The 21,058-nt window shown below is 35.9% G+C and overlaps 1 protein-coding gene across 1 annotated transcript in view; it reads left to right on the forward strand.

Annotated features, from left to right (window-relative positions):
- Hcn1 (hyperpolarization activated cyclic nucleotide gated potassium channel 1) overlaps positions 1 to 20,404 on the forward strand; it is a 374,094-nt gene extending 353,690 nt beyond the window's left edge. Inside the window, exons 7-8 of the mRNA XM_048443061.3 lie at positions 5,953 to 6,117; positions 8,166 to 20,404. Coding sequence (XP_048299018.2) covers positions 5,953 to 6,117; positions 8,166 to 9,067 — 1,067 coding nt within the window. The 3' untranslated portion in view covers positions 9,068 to 20,404. The remainder of the gene's footprint in view (positions 1 to 5,952; positions 6,118 to 8,165) is intronic.
- The last annotated feature ends 654 nt before the right edge of the window (positions 20,405 to 21,058 follow it).

Consider the following 21,058-nt stretch of genomic DNA (forward strand, 5'->3'; position numbering starts at 1 on the left):
AAAAGCCTGTTACCTTGCACACACAGGAAAACCCCTGCTTCTGGTGGAACTTTCAATAGGAGAAACTAGATTCATGTAAGGAGAGGTTTCATGAGCTAAAGTTATCTCTGGATACCAAAGCTTTGATTATTGTATCTTCACTCAGAGAAGAGTTGATAGTTTCCTTTTATGTCTAGCTTCAAATCCATGGGTTTGCTATTACCTGTCAAGTTCAGTTGCAGCCTCATTTCATAGCGACTCGTGAAAAATTTTGCTCCTGTGCATCGGTGCAGTGGTTTTTGCTCAGGCAAATCCCTGTCAATTATTTCTAAACTTATCAAAACTTCTTTACATATCTTCATCTCGACTGCTAAAATTCTCACTTTCAGTTTATTTTGCCAACCAAATATAGGTAAATATTCTTGTGCCACAAATATTTAGTAAGGAATTTGCCTTTCAGAGAAAGATAAGCTGAGTGATTTTCCATGTAAAGCAAGATGTTTTTCATTTCCTAAAAACAATATTTTACATCTAGACTCATTTTTTAAAGACCCCGCTATAACATTATAGGTGAAGATGAAATTTTTTATTATTAGAGAATTGTGTTTTATATCAAGCAAAAGTACAATGATCCTATATTCTTATATGGTTTATGGCCCCTCCTTTAATGAACCTGTGATCAAGATTACTGCATCCTACTGCTATCTTCTAACTTCTGTTTTCTTAATTGTCTTCTTCTTCCCCAGGGCCTATGTAATATAATCTCTCTACCTGCTCCAAAGCTGGTCTAAGTCCCTTCATGTTACTCCAGCAAACAAAAACTTTCTCTGTTTTAATTAATTATGTACCATTTAAAACCATATGAAGTAACTAGAAAGAAATTTATCTTTGGAATGATGTTTAAACTTTTTAAAACATAATGCTTGTATTGCTAATGCTGGAATGATTGGTATAACTTCCTCATTATGTATTCCCTGTAGCTTCAAAATACCAGTAATAATAGAGAAGTGGTTACAATTATTATCCCTTAGTTTATATTCATTTTATTTCTTTCATCCAATTTCTTTCAAATAGGAGCCTGGTACCAGATGTAAACCTGATAACTACAATTACTCATTTTCTTGAAAACCTATTCCTGACAATGCCTTGGAACCTGGGAAAAACCAGAATTTAGAGAATTTAGGTTTCTTCTATAATAGAAAATTCTTATATGCTTTTTAATGAGGTATCCAGATTATGGCTTAAATTATTAAAATAGGAAAACTGTCTAGAAATTTGAGTTGATCATTTATTATTATGTTAAACAAACCATGAAAGTGTAGATTAATATTTTTATTGCCATATAAACTAAAAGTATGTGTATGACAGTATGATGTGAGAGAGTTGGGTGAAATATTTGAGAATCAAATTATTCTTTTTCTGTAGTAGACTTGTCTAATAAGAATGCAGCCGATCTTCTCTAATAGTGGAAAGGATTATTGTCATGTTTTTGTCCCATGTTGTGAAAGCATATAAAATGATACATGGAAGACAGAGCTGACAAGAAATCACTTCACAAAACACATTAGAGGTCTCAAAGAGTTAAATTCATTTGATGAATTTTTCAGGAGCTGGCTGCTTTTTAAAGAAATTTATAATTCAAGATGTTTGATTAACTATTAAAGAGCTGAGTGTTGACAGATTTAAACCCAAAAGGAAAGGACTTGAGTGATCTGGTGGGTTTTTAAAGCTGATTAGAAGTACGAAGCCAGTGATCATACCCTCCTTATCTTTGATAATTTGTTTCATTTAGGGCCATTGAAAATTTAAATCCATGCATGCTCACACTGGATAACAGAAGAATGACAACAGCTGTCTCTAATTTAACCAAAGGATACTTTAAGAATTTCTAAGTTCCATATTTAGTATTTGGTTTGCAAAGTTTAGTACCATATGTATTTCATATCAGTTTGTGAGTGATACCATGTAAAGCTGATTTATATAGACATTAGATCACTGACAGAATCACAGTGGAATGAAAAGATAGCAATGTGAATTGGCAGAGAGGAAGGGGAAAGAAACTAAGGAGTGAAAACTATAAACTTTTTTATTATGTATTTATTACTTATTATGTATTCTTATTATGTATTATGAAAAAATACATATGAACAGCAAAGGGGCATGATGTCACATCAGAATGTTTGTAGTCAACTGGAACGAGATGAGAGTCTCATGACTTCTAGAAGACAGAGCCAGTGAATGGCCCATCAGCTGAGAGCACACACTGCTCTGGCAGAGGACTCATTTATATCTTTTAAGAGAAATGAATCAGTTGAATACAGGGTGAGAGCTATGATTTACTTGACAATTGAGTAGCTATAGACGACCTAAATAATCATAAACAACTGCCAACAGCATAGGAGGGAATGCAGTAGCTGTAAAAGCTGGCCCATCTCCATGTACATTCAAATTACCAAATCTATATTGGAAAATGTCAAGACTGTGCCTTCTGGGTCATTTGAATATTTATCATGATACAAGTCTCTCAATATGCAATCATTTTTATAATATCCATATTCGAAAAATGTATAGAGCAATAAAAAATCAATTAAAATATCCATATTAGAATTGTATATAATATTTAGTCTGCGTTTTAGAAATTAAAATTTGAAATATAAAAACAATACAAAACTGATATTTGATGTTATGTCCTAGCCATGTTTCTTTAGATTTCTTTTCAAAACTACTTAACTTCCAAAATACTGCTATAAGACAAACTTGATATGCAAATTGGTAAATCCATATGTTAATATCTCATACCATATGGAGACAATGTTAGTTCTAGTGTAACCACATGGGAAGACCAGACATATAATAACTGTGAAAGTAAAACAAAAGGTGATGGTGTTTTTCTGACATATTAATATGAGGTACTGGGTTAGAAAGGTTAAAACAAAATCTGAAAAAAAATTGTATTTTGCTGCTAATGGATAGTTACTTATTTTAAGACTTTGAGGTTTAAGAAATGAAGCAACTTTCAATTCAGTTACAGGCTGAGTCTAACTTTTCACATAAATTCTAGACCTCAGGCTAAACACATGACTTCAGAAAGTCCATCAAGAGTTCCCCCGATTAACTGTGTCACTGGGATGTCAAACTGCATGAGAGGTCAGGGAAATCCTTCTGAGTTGGAAAATACTTGAAGCCATTTTCCCAAACCTCGGGAAATAACTGCTTTTACAGGTGACAGTGATGCCAGGTGGACTTAAATGTTTAGTATCGGGGTTAACGAATGTCAGCAAAAATAGCATCGGGCAGATAATACATCTCATAGCCAAAGGATTATTAAAAGTGCTCACATGGCATGCTAGGGCACATCTAATCCCTCAAACCACAGTCTTCCTGATGCTGAAGCTGAGACCAGCTTTCTAATGTGCCTGTTACAGGGTGAATTGCTGACAGTTTTCATCTTAGCCAAGTTCAGTAGCCTATTAGTCACTTCTGTAATTGCGCTGTAGAGCACTCTGGGAAAATTCTATCTCATTAAATGTGTCAAGCTCTCATCATTTGAAAGGACAATTATAATATATTACAATGTAATCTGCAGATGAATGGATTCATCACTAGGTAAATTTATGCTGTTCTTCCTTTGGTCCTTGGAGATGCAGATTGAGCTGGGGCCTTGCATATGCCATAAACCCCCTTCCACTGAGCTACTCTATGGCCCCTAAACATTTACATTTAGGTCATTTGTAGCTGGGTTCTCGGAAAATGAACAAATAGGATAGGCAGTCAGAGAAATTAATAGAATTTAAAAAATATGAGGACACTCTTTCATAAATGTACACGTTAGACGGCAGATTTATCAGGAATTGTGTTTCATTTCTAGGTTCTTTATTTCAACTTGTTTATGGACTCGACTTAAGCACCCCAAAGCAACTTAAATTTTCTCCTGATGATGTAGGACATATCTATAGCTAAGAAAACATTGGTAAATTTTCTTTATTTTAAGACCTAGTAAAAACCTGAAAGATATTTTGTGTGCTTTAAACTAGGTACATGAAGGTCTATTAAACAAATATGTGTCATATCTATCATGGGAGTCATTGTATTATCAAATCTCAATAACAGAAGTTGGTGTCATAGTTTCCTTATAGAGTGAAATTCAATTAATATTTCATTTCATTGGCTATGTTGCTTTTTGGTTCATTGATTCAGGCAAAACAAATTAAAGCACCTAATATGCACCATGTAGATATTATAGGTATACAGACTAATGAGACCTTATAGGTTAGAAATGAATAAAGTCTGTACTACAAATCTGATACTAGTCAAATTCTAGAGATTTTAATTAAGCGTAACTGTTTACAAAAATGTCCAAAGAATGTAGATATTTTTTTCAGATCTTCTCAAATAAAAGTCATTAGTCTTGACTACAATCAAGGATCTGAAATTCTCAGGCCAATACCTTTTATGCTACACAGAAGCAAGTTTCTCTTAGAAACCATGAGTTCTTTGATGTGAATAGCTGAATCAATAGGAAGTTACTCTTACTGACATTCAGCCATCATGGCCAGATGTTCCCTTCCAGATTTCTGCAGAAGCAGGAGAATGATGTCTGGTTTGTTCATGTCTTCCTTTCTGCCATCTTGACATCTTTCTCCATATTTTATCCATATGAATAACTAAAACTAATAAAATAATGTAACTCTCAATCTACTTGCACACTCTTTACATAACTTTAAGTGTCAAATAAAATCTTTCAGTGAAAAGTCTAGATATTCCAAAAACTTTAATTATTTATGAAACTTTGTGATGAAATGTTTAATTATATTTGCATGTACTTGTTAATTTCTTTGTGTGTTTGTGTATGTATGTACACATATGGGTGGGCGTGTGCCATGGCACGTGTGTAGATAGAAGTCAGATTACAATTTTGCCAGTCAGTTCTTTGCATCTACATGTGAGTCCCAGGGATTGAGGTGTTTAGCGTTGACAACAAGCGGCTTTATCCAAAAGACCATCTCATGTGCTCCAAACTGTTCATTTTAAAGATCAAAAAGAAAAATAAAAGAATGAAATTACTTCCAAGTTTAAAAAAAGGCAAAACCTATATGAATTTTATTTAATTTATAGAAATTTGAAAATAATCTCTTGTAGGTTATTTAACAAATTCTAACTGAAAACATGAAGTTGCCATATTTTGAGGCTATTAATTTTAGTGGTGAATTCTTCTGTGATATTTAATTAGGAGGTTACATTTGCAAATTTGAAATATTATTTTCTTCATTCTAATCTCAAAAAAATACATAAAGTACACTAAGCTATTCTGTTATATATTCACCTGGACCTCAGTTCTGATTTTATATTTTAATATAAACTTTCTGAGCCAGTGATTAGACACACTCTTGATTCTATCTATAGCATATTATCTGCTTCTTTCCCCCTAGAGTTCGCAACGTCTTCTGATTATAACTTTTTCCCACAATTCCATTATGGATTTCTTAACGTTATTCAAAACAAACCACCCTCCCTGTATTTTAGAGTAGAAACACTCTCTCCCATTTGAACTCAAAGCCTTCATTGTTTGAGAACATTTACAGTTTTATGAGTGGGCATAGTCTAGTGCCAGATGGTAAGACCTGAAAACATACGTTCAACAAACAGTATACGGATTGACCAGGCTATCTTTAGGGATATGTGTGTGTAATGTGAAAAAGAGGCCACGAGTTTGAAGGAGAGTAGGGAGCAGTATTTGGAGGGTTTGGAGGAAAGAAAGGCAAAGGAGAATTGAAATTATAATAATCTCAAAACTGAAATTTAAAAATGAACACTAGTAATCAGATGGTTTAAATAGTTAAATGAATTTCGTGATAAATAGAAAATGGATGCTTCTAATCATTGGCTACTAACATGAGGCTTTTTAATTGTTTGAGGCATTCTAAACTTGGAAAAGAACCTTACCATTTAAGTCATTCTCCCTTTTCTTTACAGAGATTTGCCTGCTGACCAAGGGTCGGCGCACTGCCAGTGTTCGAGCAGACACATACTGTCGTCTTTACTCCCTTTCGGTGGACAATTTCAATGAGGTCTTGGAGGAATATCCAATGATGAGAAGAGCTTTTGAGACCGTGGCTATTGACCGACTTGATCGGATAGGTACTCTTTAGCTTTCACCTTTCCTCAAGCACAATTTCATTTTAGTTTAGAATTCTAACACATAGATCCCTTGTTAATTTGTGTGGGGGAAAAAGCATTCAGCTGTGTAGAGAAGAGTTGTTTAGAAAGACCTGAGGTCGTTTCTGCTCCTCTAAGTGCCCTGGATTGATTTGTTCATGTCTGTTTTCACTAGCTTTGCAATCTGATATCCCAACTGATATCACTTCAGTTTGAATCATCAGGTAAAAAGCACGGGTACAAATTCCAGTATTAGTATAGTATTAAAAGTTAATACCACGAGTCTCTATTACATTCTAAATTTTACCATAACATTCTTTTTATCTTTAGGGGCCAGTTTTACATTTTATACTTATATGAAAAATTAAAAACTTACACAATTAAACTGGTCTCAGCAGAAACATCAAAATGTTTGTAATACAGACTCAAACAGAATAAGCCTTTTTTGGACATATCCTACATAGATGTTTACATTGCAAACATCAATGTTGTGAAATATTTTATGCTACAAAACAAAAATATGTTAAATAGAACTTATTAGTTTTGCTAAAGATTTGCTTAGTTTCTCCCAGCAAATTAGAACCACATTGTCTTGCTGTGAAATTCATTAGCTATCCTGGACTATGCTGAAAAGATAGTTTGAGTTCTTTCTCCAAGCTTTAACCCTTTTGTAACCTTACCTTTCCTTCCCCTCTTACTTTGCATAGTTCTGCACTAGATTCATAATCCATCTTAACTACTGTTCCCTGTAGAAACCTTTCCTTGCTTCTCTCCATATACCAGGAAGAATTCCCTTAATATATTCTCAGATAGTCTCCTACATCCCTGTCACAGCACTGCCTTTGTTATAGTAACTGTTCCAAAAAAATACTAAACTTTATGAATGGAGAGAGCATCTCGAACTCACCATTACATTTGCAATATCTGGTTCACAATGCATGTATGTTGAAGAGGGGGGAAGGAGGAGGGAATAAATACACTTGAAGCAGATGGAGTTGGGGAAAGTTAAAAGTAAAGAAAAGCTGTCTCCAGATCTTCATTCTTAAAAAGGTAAGGTCTTCCTTTTTATGGCGGCCTCTTACTCCTCTTTCTTTCCCTTTATATAGCACAGAGAAAGATTTTAAGGGTCAAAAACAAGTGAAGTAAAGTAAAAATACTGTGTGGACAGTATCACAGGGCACAACAACCGTGACAGAAATTCATATTGACAACTTTGCTAATTCACCGACTTAGTTATCCAGAGAGATGGCACCCATGAAATAAGTAGACAGTCCTAAAAGCAGTCTTTGAAGACAACCTCATTTTGCTATGTGAGTGTTCATGTTCGACACAGAGACTAATTTCTTAGTATTTTTGACCCTGATAAAATTCTAACAGTTCTTTATGAAAATGTATATCAAAAACACTATCCGATTCAGCAATCTGGGTCTGGTCTGAGGAATTGCCTTGCTACGGGAACCCAGCTGATTCCAAGGAAGCGAATTAGTCACCTGTAACAAGGGTTCACAGTCAGAATTTCTTCCGTTTTTCATAGCCTCTTCCCTTTCCAACCCAGACTTCTAAGCAGCGATCTTAACCTTCCCATGTCATAAATGTGAAAAAGACAGCTGCTTTCCAATCTGGAGCCTTGCTTAAATGGTTCTATCTAAAACCTTTCGTTGCCGGTGTCCTAGAACGAATGAACCAGTGTTGCCACTCATTTCTCATTGCCTCGCCTTGTAGACACAACTCGAAATTAAAATCATGGTTCTACTCCTCAAATCTCACTCCTGTTAACCGTGCACATTTCTTCTATGAAGCAACTTTCCTTTTGTCATCATTAGTCTTTACTATTTCCCTGTTTCTAAGCAGATGCGACATTGTTCACAAGGCAGCCGTTTCAGTTCCGTTTGGTGGTGACAAGTTAAGTTCTCGACTTGGAAACCCGTGGGTCTTAACGCTGACATACATCACCCTGGAGTAGCCGGTCTCTTGTGGCATTATTAGTTCCTTTCAGTCTGTCTAAGTGCCTATTTTTCCTTTGCTGATAGGCAAGAAAAACTCCATTCTTCTTCAGAAGTTCCAGAAGGATCTGAACACTGGTGTTTTCAACAATCAGGAGAACGAGATCCTCAAGCAGATTGTGAAACACGACAGAGAGATGGTCCAGGCTATCCCTCCGATCAACTACCCTCAAATGACAGCCCTGAACTGCACATCATCAACCACCACCCCAACCTCCCGCATGAGGACACAATCTCCACCCGTCTATACCGCGACCAGCCTGTCTCACAGCAACCTGCACTCGCCCAGCCCCAGCACACAGACGCCCCAACCCTCCGCCATCCTCTCGCCCTGCTCCTACACCACAGCAGTCTGCAGTCCTCCTGTACAGAGCCCCCTGGCCACGCGAACTTTCCACTATGCCTCTCCCACGGCTTCCCAGCTGTCACTCATGCAGCAGCCTCAGCCGCAGCTACAGCAGTCGCAGACACCGCAGACTCAGCCGCCGCCGCCCCAGCAACAGCAGCCACAGCAACAACAGCCACAGACACCTGGTAGCTCCACCCCGAAAAATGAAGTGCACAAGAGCACGCAGGCACTTCATAACACCAACCTGACCAGAGAAGTCAGGCCCCTCTCGGCTTCGCAGCCCTCGCTGCCGCATGAGGTGTCCACTATGATCTCCAGACCTCATCCCACTGTGGGCGAGTCCCTGGCCTCCATCCCTCAACCTGTGGCAGCTGTCCACAGCACGGGTCTTCAGGCAGGGGGCAGGAGCACAGTGCCACAACGTGTCACCTTGTTCCGACAGATGTCCTCGGGAGCCATTCCCCCTAACCGAGGAGTGCCTCCGGCACCCCCACCACCAGCAGCTGTGCAGAGAGAATCTCCCTCAGTCTTAAACACAGACCCAGATACAGAAAAACCACGTTTTGCTTCAAATTTATGATTCTTGCTGATTGTCAAAACAGAAAAGAAATACTCTAATAAACAGAATATTCACAGATATTATTTTATTCTATCTCATGATAGAGCCCGATAGCCTACTCTGAAAACATATTTTAGACAGCTCTGGCCTACATGCAAATGTAAAAAAGAAAACATATATACATATACAATTAAATATATATCACTATATATAAATGCCCAAGAGAAGTTCTAAAGACTTGTATAGCATTCAGTGTTACATGTCTTCCTTTCTTTAAATCCATTAAAGGATTAAACACGTTGTTGTAAGATCATTGATTTCTAACCTACTTTTACTTAATTCCTTTGATATGTGTATTCCTCTCTTTTATGAAGAGTTCTTGGGGTCAATGGCATCAAAACTCAAGTTTTAAAAAGGCAACTCCAATTAGTTCCAAAACAGCACCAATCAACGTTTTCTTTCGTTAGCTGTGCCTCTGCATCCAAATTATTGATTATTCGGGATGAAATAACCAAATCCCAGTTTATAGCTCTAAAGTGTATTTTGGTGCTTTCAATTTTGAGTTAGGTGAACCAACACACCACATGCTCAGCCACCACAGGAGACAAAACATTGCCACCGCGAAGGCTTTCTCTAACCTCAAACGTGGTCATTGATTTAGCAGGAAGGGTGGGGAGATAGTTGTCTTCATGTGTTATCGGACTTTACCAAGACTCAGTCGATGTTAGTTGTAAATAACTTTCCAACCCAAATTAAAGTAGCTACCTGTGTTGTGTAGAGGTAAAAGTCACTCACTGTTTAGAATTCAGTTTTATGGCTTCACTTCAAAACTTAAGAGTTTTAAATTTCACAAAACCGAATAATTGTGACAATTGTTCAACTGTAATGCAATGGCTTCAGACCTACAATATTATTTTAACCTGCAATATTTTATGCGAAATTGTATGCTTGGATCTACAAATTGCTTGTATTACACCAAAAATTATTACTTTTCTTCCTTATTGACATAATCAAGCATCTGAAACTAGTCCTGGCATGCTTTTGGGGGCAAAAAAAATGTAGATTCCAATCAGTAATTGTAAGAAAAGGCTTCCAGTATTTCTCACTTCTAGAGGATATAACCATTCATTAATTGTGCCTTTTAAAATTCTTAAAAGGCTGACTTTGATCTCTGACTTAAATCTAGATGTGAGGTTTTTCACTTTAATTTAATATTATCACTGTTACTATCATTTAAACAATGATTTGCAAATCACAGCTTGGTTTGGAGTTAAATATGTTCTGTGTCTTCATGTTAGTTGGTAGTTTATTGTGATATTAATGTGAAGAAATAAATATAATATATCATCACATCTGTTTGGAAATGCACATCTGCCCTCTGTATATTGTAACTAAGCCGTTAGTAAATCTTAAGGCATGTGGAAACCAACATAGTCCTTAGACAGACAGGAGGCTTGTTCTTTTAAATGGGCTAGACATAGTATGACTGCGGCGACAGGAAGCAGGGGTGAAGTTGAGCTGTCTGTGAGCATTGTTTGTTTGTCCATTTGTTTCCTTAATTCTTTCTGTGAGCATCAGCCTCTTAGAAAGCACGTGGTCTTACTGCATCCCACAAATGTGGAGGATGACTGAACCACAATGGGAGGATTTTTAATGTCTGACTTCTGTAAATAACTCAAGAACGTGACCTGAAGTGGAGGTCTTTAGTAGCACAGGCATGGACGGTCCACTTAAGAACTTAACATCCACACATTCTGATGGCATGGGATCTCTCGAGAGACTTGAGGAAGTAAACTAAAGCAGAAACAATGGCTATAAAGTGGATCCATTTTTGCCTGTTTATGCCTTTTATGGATCTAACACCTATAAAACCAAAAACACTTGTTATGATTAATTGCTAACAGATCCTAATTTGTGTGGAAACAATATACAATGCTAGACAATGTAATGTTATTCATTACTGACATGGTGGTGATCAATGACAGCCTGTTGGGAATGATGTATAAGAGATCATTCAGCCTACCTAGAATCTATAGGAAAGTTACAAGACCATTTATGTATCAGTACAAAACTCCTCTATTTTATTAAAATATAAAGATTAGCATCAATATATTAAGATCATGCACTAGTCCTTTAAATTATTAAATGCCTACATTTGACAGAATTAATGGGTTTGTTAGTAATATATTTTTTATACATAAAATTTTTGAGCACTATGGGAAATATCAGCAAAGCTGAACTGCATGATCATTCAGTGGAACCATAAAATTTTTATTCATTTTGTACTAGAATGGACAAAGAACTCTAAGGTTTATATGCTAAGTTAACAAAATGGTACAGGGTAAATTAAATATACATATGTACGAATGTGTATTTATATGCACATATTTAGATTAAGGAGAAAGCGATTCACATTCCTGTAATGTAAAGATACAGTCCTAGGTGAATATGACTTTTTTTCTCTGTACATAATTAAGCTCAAGTTTGGAGTTTTAATCTGTACAGAAAGAACCGTGCTATTGATCTTTTGTTGCTGAGAAGATAAGGAAATAGCTAATCTTGCCACTGTATGACCAGGGAAGAATTAGACTATGTCTTTTGTCTTTGCTCAAAGCCATACATATAAATATATATATATATAAAGATTATTAATAAATCCAACAGAAAATAAACTAAAATTATGAATATTTTATTTTACTGCTGTACTCTAATCAAATGTTTTTCTTTGTTGATGAATATAGATTTGCCTGTCTTACTGTCTTTGTATAATTTCCAAAAAGACTTATTCTTGAAAATCACCATACAATTCTTTATAGATATTCTACAAATATAGAATGAAAATAATTTAAATGGAACATGGATTTCCCAGTCATCTCTTTGTTTTACCTTCCTCATATAGTAAAAATTTGTTTATTTTATTTTTTACCCCATGCATCTTTAATATATTGTGCTTGTCCAGTTTTAAATCACAGCCATGCTTATATATTGGATATAAGGATGATTTTTAATTTATGCACATGACATGTTTTCTTTGGACTTTTCAAATGCCTCAGATGAGGTTTATGACGAGGGCAAATAATGAAGTACTCTAAAACACAATGAGGATAAAATTGCGTTTTGCAATTTACTGTAATCCTCAAACACACAGCCTGCCTCCAGGTCTCTGTGACCTCCCCATGAGGAAATGATTACCAAATGAATGTCATTCCACTTTTCATAGATGACTATTCTACCATTTACAGGCTTAAATGAACATGGTATTTTCAGGACACTGCAAAGGAAACAATCGAGTTATTTGAGCAATTTCTACAGGACATGAACGATTTAAGCAATATGATGAGTTTTAATTTTAGAGATATTTATCAAAACTTTAGTTCTTTATGTTTTAAAGTACAAACCATTTCTCACAGTCTTTCAGGATTATCATGTGAAAATATCTCCATCTATTCTTTATCGACTAAAGGCTTTTATTTGATAATATTACTATAATTGCTCCTTTGGACCTTACTTTCCATATTTTTATAATATTAAACTACATGACCCAGATTTTTCTTGCTTCTATCTCAAGCACTATAGAGCACATGGCAATGCAAGTGTGGGATGCGTCGTTCTTGCTGCTGTTATTATTTATAGTCACTGACCCTAAGAGAGATTTACTATGTGCTAGGTTAGTCTACCGAAAAGTACATCAGCCTGTGCCATGAGAAAAAAAAATATCTCTAGAATACAGTCAGGTACTGAACTATACTGAATCTTGAATAGTCAATAAAAAAAATAGCCATGAAATATACAGTTGAAGTTGTACCAAATTATATGTCAGTTCTTTCAAATTTGTCAATACAGTTCCCAAAATATTTTCAAAATCATGTTGGAGATTTTCTTTCAAAAATTTTTTTTATTGATTTTAGGCTTTTTGATGCTTGCTGTGGTCACTTGAAAATCGTGACTTTCTGAAGCAGCTTTATTTTGGTTATAACACGTAACACATTGTTATTATTGCATATTTTTTTAAAAGTCAAATAATTGAGTTGATCATAAAAAATAACTTTGTTCTCTAAAGTAATTCATGAACTATACAAATATTGCCTGCCTACAGAAAAGGTTCAGATTCTTATAAGTCGGTCTCCCACCTCCCATTCTGAAGTTTGGAGTAATGACTATAATGAGAATTGCTTTGCTTCCCTGTAGCAATTGAAATCACCATGGATGGGTCATTCTGACCTTGGTAAAATTCTTAACTCAAAGGTATAAGAAGTATATGCTTCCCCATGCAGGAGCAAATATCCTGGTGAAGTAATAAATCCACCCCTACAAAGGATCATTTCATTCTAACTCGAAGGACAATATTTGAATACTTGATTGCATTACAATTTGTTCAGTTCTCATAAAGAAATGCCATCACTTCCATTTCTTGATACTAAAACAATCTCTCTGACACAAGGTGGTGAAGAACAGACACAATTTTCCAAGAAAATCAGGAATAAAGGTGATATGAGTGACATATTTGTTCCATGTATAATTTTTGATGTTCCAGATGACTTAATAAAAAGACAAATGATGTTTTATAAAATGAAAATTAGTGTGACAACCATGACCCATTCTTAATTAAGACAGTACCTAACCACACCTTAACTGACCATGCCTCTTTTTTCTCACCATAATCCCACCCTTGTTTCCTTAGCGAAGGGTGGTTGAGTAGCAACAATGAAGATTTGAAAGCTTTTGTTCAAAGAAACCTTGCCAGTTCTTGCCCCTGAACCATCATGAGACTTGTTTAAAGATAATAGTAAAATAAAGTATATGCAAGTCTTTGAATTCATTTCCAAGACACTTAATGTAGAAAGAATGACAGTAAAAAGAATAAATTCTGAAGAGAGCATCTTATGTAGTGATCAATGAAACTTGCTTCTAAAATGTGAATATTTAACAGAACGCTCGTTATTGGCACTACTCACATCTCACTGAAGCTTGAATGTGTCATAGATTAAAGAAAACAAATGATAAAATCGGATGTAAATCCATCTTTATTATCAGGCCAAGAGTTTTATAATTTTATGCTTTAGCCTTAATTTTTTAGAACAATCAAAGGATATATGGTCAAATTTGTGTTTTGCTATTGTGAAAGGAAATAAAATTAATTTGTGGCAGAGCAAGAACTAAGGCTATTTGCTACCTCACACCACTCGTGAGGCTGCTAGACCTGAAGAAAGATCCGGTGTTTGCCAAAGAGTAGGCAAATTCTGGAAATGAAAAATTTGCCATCTTTGCATATTAAAAACAGCCCAGTGTGAAGAGCAAGGGCATGAAGAACCACAAAAGGGGCTATCATATACATATATCATATCATAGAAATGATTCAGAATCAAATGAAGCTAGCTTCCCAGAAGGGACTGGTGGTAGCCTGTTTCACAGACTGACAAATGCAGACATTCTTTGGGGAATACCTTATTTCTAATGTAGCATAAATCACCATTCTACTCAATGAGAATTAACTCTTTATTATTCCATAATTACAATCATTTTTTATCAATTGAGTAGACTGTGCTTTTTTTTTCAGTGGACACATCTACAAAAAATCAATAACACAGCAGTTCTTCAAAAGTAAGGGCCATTTATGTTTCTATTATATTTATTAAAAATGACTTAGAATTACTTATATTTTTAAGCAGAAATGACAGATTTTGACAAAACAGAATTTAAAATTTTATCAGATTAGGCATTGGTCCTTACAAAGAAAATTGAGATTTGTAGAGACAAACATTTTCTTAAAATATATTTTAGTTTCTATTTAAACTGTGGCAAACCCCTCTAAAACAGGAGACACAGTTTAGAAAGAAGTAATCACATAACTCTTTAGAGAGATCAAAAATCAATTTGCTCAATGTATTTTATTTTGGCAACTTTATTTTGGCAATTCATTTTATTTTGGCAATATGTGGCGAGGGTCTTTGTTTCTCAATACTTAAAAATAAAAATTGCCTGCCTAACACTGTTAAGATATATTGCCAAGTTCTTACCCAAAATTCTATTGAAAACCAGCAGTTCTGAATGCCTGAAGGCATGATATTCTGATATATAGCATAAAGTATTGAGCTTGAGTAATATTAAATATCATTTCATAAGCAAAATGTTCACATAAATAAAGTAGTATATGTCTTCCATTGTACTCTATTACCAAGATCCAAAGTATATTAACCATATTGGCTCACAGATAAAAGTGTGGAAAAGTTCAAGCAACAGTGTTCATCAGACTAATCATCATAAAATGGGGGATACATCCCCAAACAACATAAATCAAAATCTGCTTGACCTCCCAATCAAGAACAGCTTTCACGATCAGTGCCAAGTTAATATAAATACTCAAAACAGTAATTTATGTCTTCTTGGCAACAGCAATTTCATTTTGGAAGTTAGTCAATATTAATTTCAAGCCAGTTTTTCAAACTGATACATGATCAGATTAGTGCCACTCTTTATGATAAAAAGCAAATTGTTGTTCATTTTGGGTATAGCTCACAACTGTCCCTAAAGGTCAAGTGATAAAGCTCTCGCAATGATCTGACAGCATCGACAAATACAGTTTCACAGAGTCGGCTTATGCACAATTAAAACACCATGGTATTTACATTAAAATTCTTAATGACCTTGCAGCCTAAAATATAAAATATCAAAAAATAGTTTTAGATTCTTAGAGGCATAAAGGAGCTGTGTTCATTTTGCACATCTTTTTAATGGGATGGATGCTTACCTAGGTCACTCTGTGTTTCTATGAGTAAATGGTATTGACATTTAATTCTTAAAGAAACTCTTTACATTGCTATAAAGTGATAAAGTGAGCTATCTTTATATCAGCTTTTATCGAAAGCACATAGGTAAAAATGTGTTACAAGGTTTTGTCATTCTCTACACTAAGTATGAATGTTGGCCCATTTTATGATTGCTTGTATCGCAGTATTTGACTGGACTTCTGGTATGATGACAAAGATTCTTTCTACATGAGGTGCTTTATGAACAAAAGAAAGGAAGGGATGGATGGATGGAAGGAGGAGGGAGGGAGAGAATATGACTTAACAATATTACGTTTTTTAGTCACTTATTTACAGAGAACAAACTTCATCATATACCTGAATGTTAGCTGGATGTGGAAAACAAGCACATTGGCAATCTTGTCATTGCCAGAAAGCTTCTCAAGCATTAGAAATGCTGGACGCTTTGCAAATGGACATTCATGCATGTTTCAGAAAAATTCTGTGTGGTATTTCAGAATAGTCTTTATTTCCTTTTGATCAGTGGTTTCTCAGCCTGTGGGTTGTGACCCTTTTGAGGGTCAGATGACTCATTCACAGGGGTCATCTGAGACCATTAGAAAGCATATATATTTACATTACGATTTATGACAGTAACAAAATTAGTTATGAAATAGCAATGAACCTAATCGTGTGGATGGGATGCAGCACAACAAAAGGAACTGTATTAATTGGTCGGAACATTTGCAAGATTGAGAACAACTGTCTCAGGTAATAAAATACTATAATCATTCGACTCACTTCAGTTGGTATGTCTCCCCAAGAGTTTATGTCTATCAACTCTTAACGAGCTTGGAAAATCTAATCAAAGGATTTCCTACCTATCAGCTCCATATACCATATTTCAGAAAACATATATTTCTGAGATAACAAAAGATGGAGTTTCTGGCAAGAAAAGTTTTGATATTTTTAATTACACTAGCCCTTGTAATTATGAATCGATTATGTATTGTGAATCCATTAAAAGCTTTAAAGGCTTATTATGAACAAGTATACTATGTCTATGGAAAATTTATAAGCATGACATTAGTCCTTTATTTTATATATGAGAATAGGAAGACAGAGGGACTAGCCAATAGCTAGAAATAGAAAAAAAAGACTGCATACTTCAGTTCTTAGCCTATTTTTTAATGTGTAATGTTCTCCTAGCCTGGCCAAGAATTGATATGCAACTCATAAACAATGTCTACAAGCCTCAGCTTCCAAAGTAAAGAAATTTAGAGCACAGGAAATACAAACTGCAAAAAGCCATCCAATTCCAGTGCATATAAGAACAAAATGACACAGATGAATATCAGATGCAGTCTGAATGCATTGTTCAGTATTCACCTCTACTACACGTTATGTACAGTGATCACTGGAAAGGCATGTAGAGGCATAACACTGACCTGGTTAGGAAGACGGCTTTAAAATATATGATTTAAAGTGTTTTTTAAATTATTATTATGTATAGGACTGATGGTTCTTATCATTTAATATCACGCTACTTTCTGATTTTCTTGCAGTGCATTTCTATAAATAATGTCTTCCCTGGGGGCCTTTCTCCACAATATATTTCATAATTGCCTGTATGATATGAAATAAATATTCAAATAACCATGGAATTAGTTTGAAATATACCTAAAAATGAGTACTTCAAGTTAATACAGCCATCCCAGAGGAAGTCATAAAATATGAAATAAATTATAAAGAGGTAGAAGGGGTTAATCTGAAATTGCATTGAAAGTGTGGAAGTGGAAGGAAAAACGTTTAAGACTCAACTTTAATCTCTCAAAAATAAAGGAAGCATTAGGAAGAAACCTGAAGAAAGCAACAAGATCCATGTATATCCATGTTTTCAGATATAATCTCATTTCCCTTCTGCCCCGTGCAATGTTAACAGTAGCATCTCCACAAATACTAAGAACCATGTGGCTACTTAGAGAAAGGATGAAGTTGTGACTATCCAGAGTGGAGATAGGCTGAAAATATGCTTTTTGTTTTTTAACTGAAAAGAACACCTGCAAACAAACAAGCAAACAAAAGAAAGGCAGCTTTTCAGCCAGGGCAGAAGCAAACCTGTTGGCAGGAAAGACACAGAGTGGCCAAGAGACCTCTTTAGATAACACAAATGAACATAAGGCCTCTGAAGTACCATGGTAACAGGGTTTCCCCCAATCCCAAGTGAAAGCACACAATGCGAACAGTGATCACACAAAACTGCATGTCCAAGGTGTGTCTTCTCTCTCATGCTTACAACAACAAGCTTCTTTTCTGACTGTAAACTAGCAGGAGTGCTATCATGTTCTATTCTCATGATGGTCAATAGCACTCCGTGTAGTTTCACCGTAGGAAGCCCAATCCTTACATGGCTTGAGTGTATATGGGAATAGCATGGCAGAGATTTGTCCAATGTAATTGTCGTACATTGTGTACACATTAATTTTGCAATTACTTTAAGTGTTTTCCATTAATTCTGTTCATACTGTGGTATAAACATGTTTGTGAAAACACAGCCTATTTTGTTCCACCAATAACTCATCTCAGAAGGAACCATAATAAAATCTTCCCTATAAAATATGAGTGACCAATGCTGATGGGCAAAGGTATTTTTTCTATGACTTTTTTACTGGTGAACATATTGATCTTTTTCTTTCTGTTTTCTTCTCTTTGTATTTCTCCTTTCTTTCTTTCCTTCCCCCACTATAGTCTCAATCTCAATCTTTCTTGTTTCTATTTCCTGTTGTTTCTCTATTTTTATAACCTTATAATCCTGGTCATTCTATAACTTACTGTGTAGAGCAAGATGTCCTCGAACTTGTGGCAATCCTGCCTCTGCCTCCTGAATGCTGGGATTATAAACGCATGCCACCATAACTGATGGAAAGTCTTGTTTCTATAAGAGAGTGTACTACACAGTAAAAAAAGTATTCACCTTAGAACAAATACAGTGACTAACAGAAAAAATTACCAAGGGAAAAATGCCAGATTAATTTGAAAATAGCAATTTGGACTTTCTGCTTTCCACAGATGTCTTTCCGCTGGGTTTATAAAATCTGAATGATGTAAAATAGGAGGGGCATGGATCTTACTGTCCAAACTTTACTAGTTAATGAAGCTTGCACATTTCTACAAGGAACTGGATGTGCAGTCGGAGGTGTTCAAACGGTAACATCTGAAGGACACCTAGTGACCCTTTTAGATGTAGTGTAAATTTCATGTTGTTTTGAACTGCTACTTAGTCACCTTTTTTTGCTCATGTCAACTTTCTTTATTCATATAACACTTGAAGTCCTTATGCTTAGATCATATATATACATATATATGTGTATATATCATATAAATGACTATTTATATAGGATGTATAGGACTCAGTTAGTCCTTTGACTTGCCATTTAGGTGTCCATTAAGTTATCAAATTCACTCAGTGGATAATAAAATGTGTCAAGGAATACCCTGGATATTGTGGATTTAGCTATGATTCAACAATAAAAATTTAGGGCAGGACAGATGGCTTGGTGGTTAAGAGTGTTTACTGCTTTTACAGTGGACCTGGGCGTTCAGTTTACTGACATGGTGGCTCACAGCAGATTGCTGCTGTAGTTCTAAGAGATCTAGTAATCTAATGTCCTAACCTATCCTTCAGTGGTACCGGGAAAACACATGTGTACATGCACAGATGCAGACAAAACCCCCATGCATATAAAATAAAAGCATATATTCTGTCCCCCTTAAGTTTATGTCATTAAAGAAAGAAACAGATGACAAAGTCAGTGAAAGTGTGGACAGAGAAGAAAACTTAGAGAGGAAATAGGTGTAGGGGAGCAAGAGGCAGAGGGAGTGCTGGGATCAAAGACTGGGAAGACAGGCTCTTCACAGCACCATCATCAATGGCAATTCATAAGAGGAAAGTTGAGCAATAACCAATGGCCACAGAAAGGCAGACTATCGGAAAGCCCAAAGCCTTTCTGTGCCCTGTCACTGCAATGGTGACACATGGATTGGCATCTTGTTAAGTGCAGGTACCAGGGCCTGACGTCACACAGGCAGGAGTGTGCTTTCTGAACAAGTTCCTGGGAATTCACATGCGGTATGGTATTGTGAATCATACAAATCCTGTACAAGCCCTAGGAGAGAGAAATGAACTTTCAGGGACTTGGGCATTTCTAGAAATGATACGCCAGGATGAAAGATCCTGGCTACACAGGGAGAAAGAGAGGGCTTCGGCTAAGCATGCAGAGTCTGAAGGCTACAGATAATTTACATGTCATCATTTCACCCCGAACCATGCAGAACTTGCTTTGGTTTATAGTCTTTACCCAGACTTCCCCTGGTACTTCTCTCCAAACAGAAAAGAGAAATTGAAGACCTGTTATAATTTCCTCACTTTTCCTAAGTCTTGCTGTTGTAGCCACTAATGTTTCTAATCTAACATTAATCTGTTTTATCTTCTTTCCAACTATGGCTTAATGTTAACAACCACACATTCTCATTGTAAAAATGTTGTCCGATGTTCTGTAACTAAGCTTCTTTTTTTCCCATTAAATCTCTGCACCTGCAGTGTTTAAAAGTCTGACTATATTGACTGTCTCTACTATCTACACCTGGGGGTGTGCTAGTTACATAGTTATGAAATATCTCCCCTTTCATTGTTTTATTAATTCTACTCTGTGTGCATGTGGGGGGTGTATGTATGTGTGTACATGTGAGTGCAAGTATGTACATCCCAGCAGAGGGAAGGGATCAATATCTGGGGTCTTTTCTCTTTATTTCCTGCCCTTGTTTTTTAAACAGGATCCTTCATTGAAGCTGGAGATGTGCTCTCAGCACAGGGTTTTAGGCATACAGTATCAGATACATATCTCTGTATGAGTCCTAGGAAACTGACTCACATAATAACTTTATCTACTGGTGGATCACCCTCAGCTCTCCATATGTCAGTGTCTGTAGGGAAAGACAGACAGACTAAGGGACAGAGACAGAGTGAGATATGCATGTGTGTAAGTGTGCATGCCTGATCAAGCTCATGTGCCACTACACATGCGTGGCCGGAGGACAAACTTGAGTGATGGTCCTTGCCTTTCCATTTCATTTGGAATGAGATCTATCCCCTGATGCATAAGCCAGGTTAGCTGGTCACTGTGATTTCTGGGGTGACTCTTTGACGACCTCCCATGTCCCATAGGGCATTAGAATTGCAGGCACTGATATACATTCAGTCCTTACG

This window comes from Myodes glareolus, chromosome 15 (genome assembly GCF_982192425.1).
Source record: "Myodes glareolus chromosome 15, mMyoGla1.1, whole genome shotgun sequence".
NCBI lineage: Eukaryota > Metazoa > Chordata > Mammalia > Rodentia > Cricetidae > Myodes > Myodes glareolus.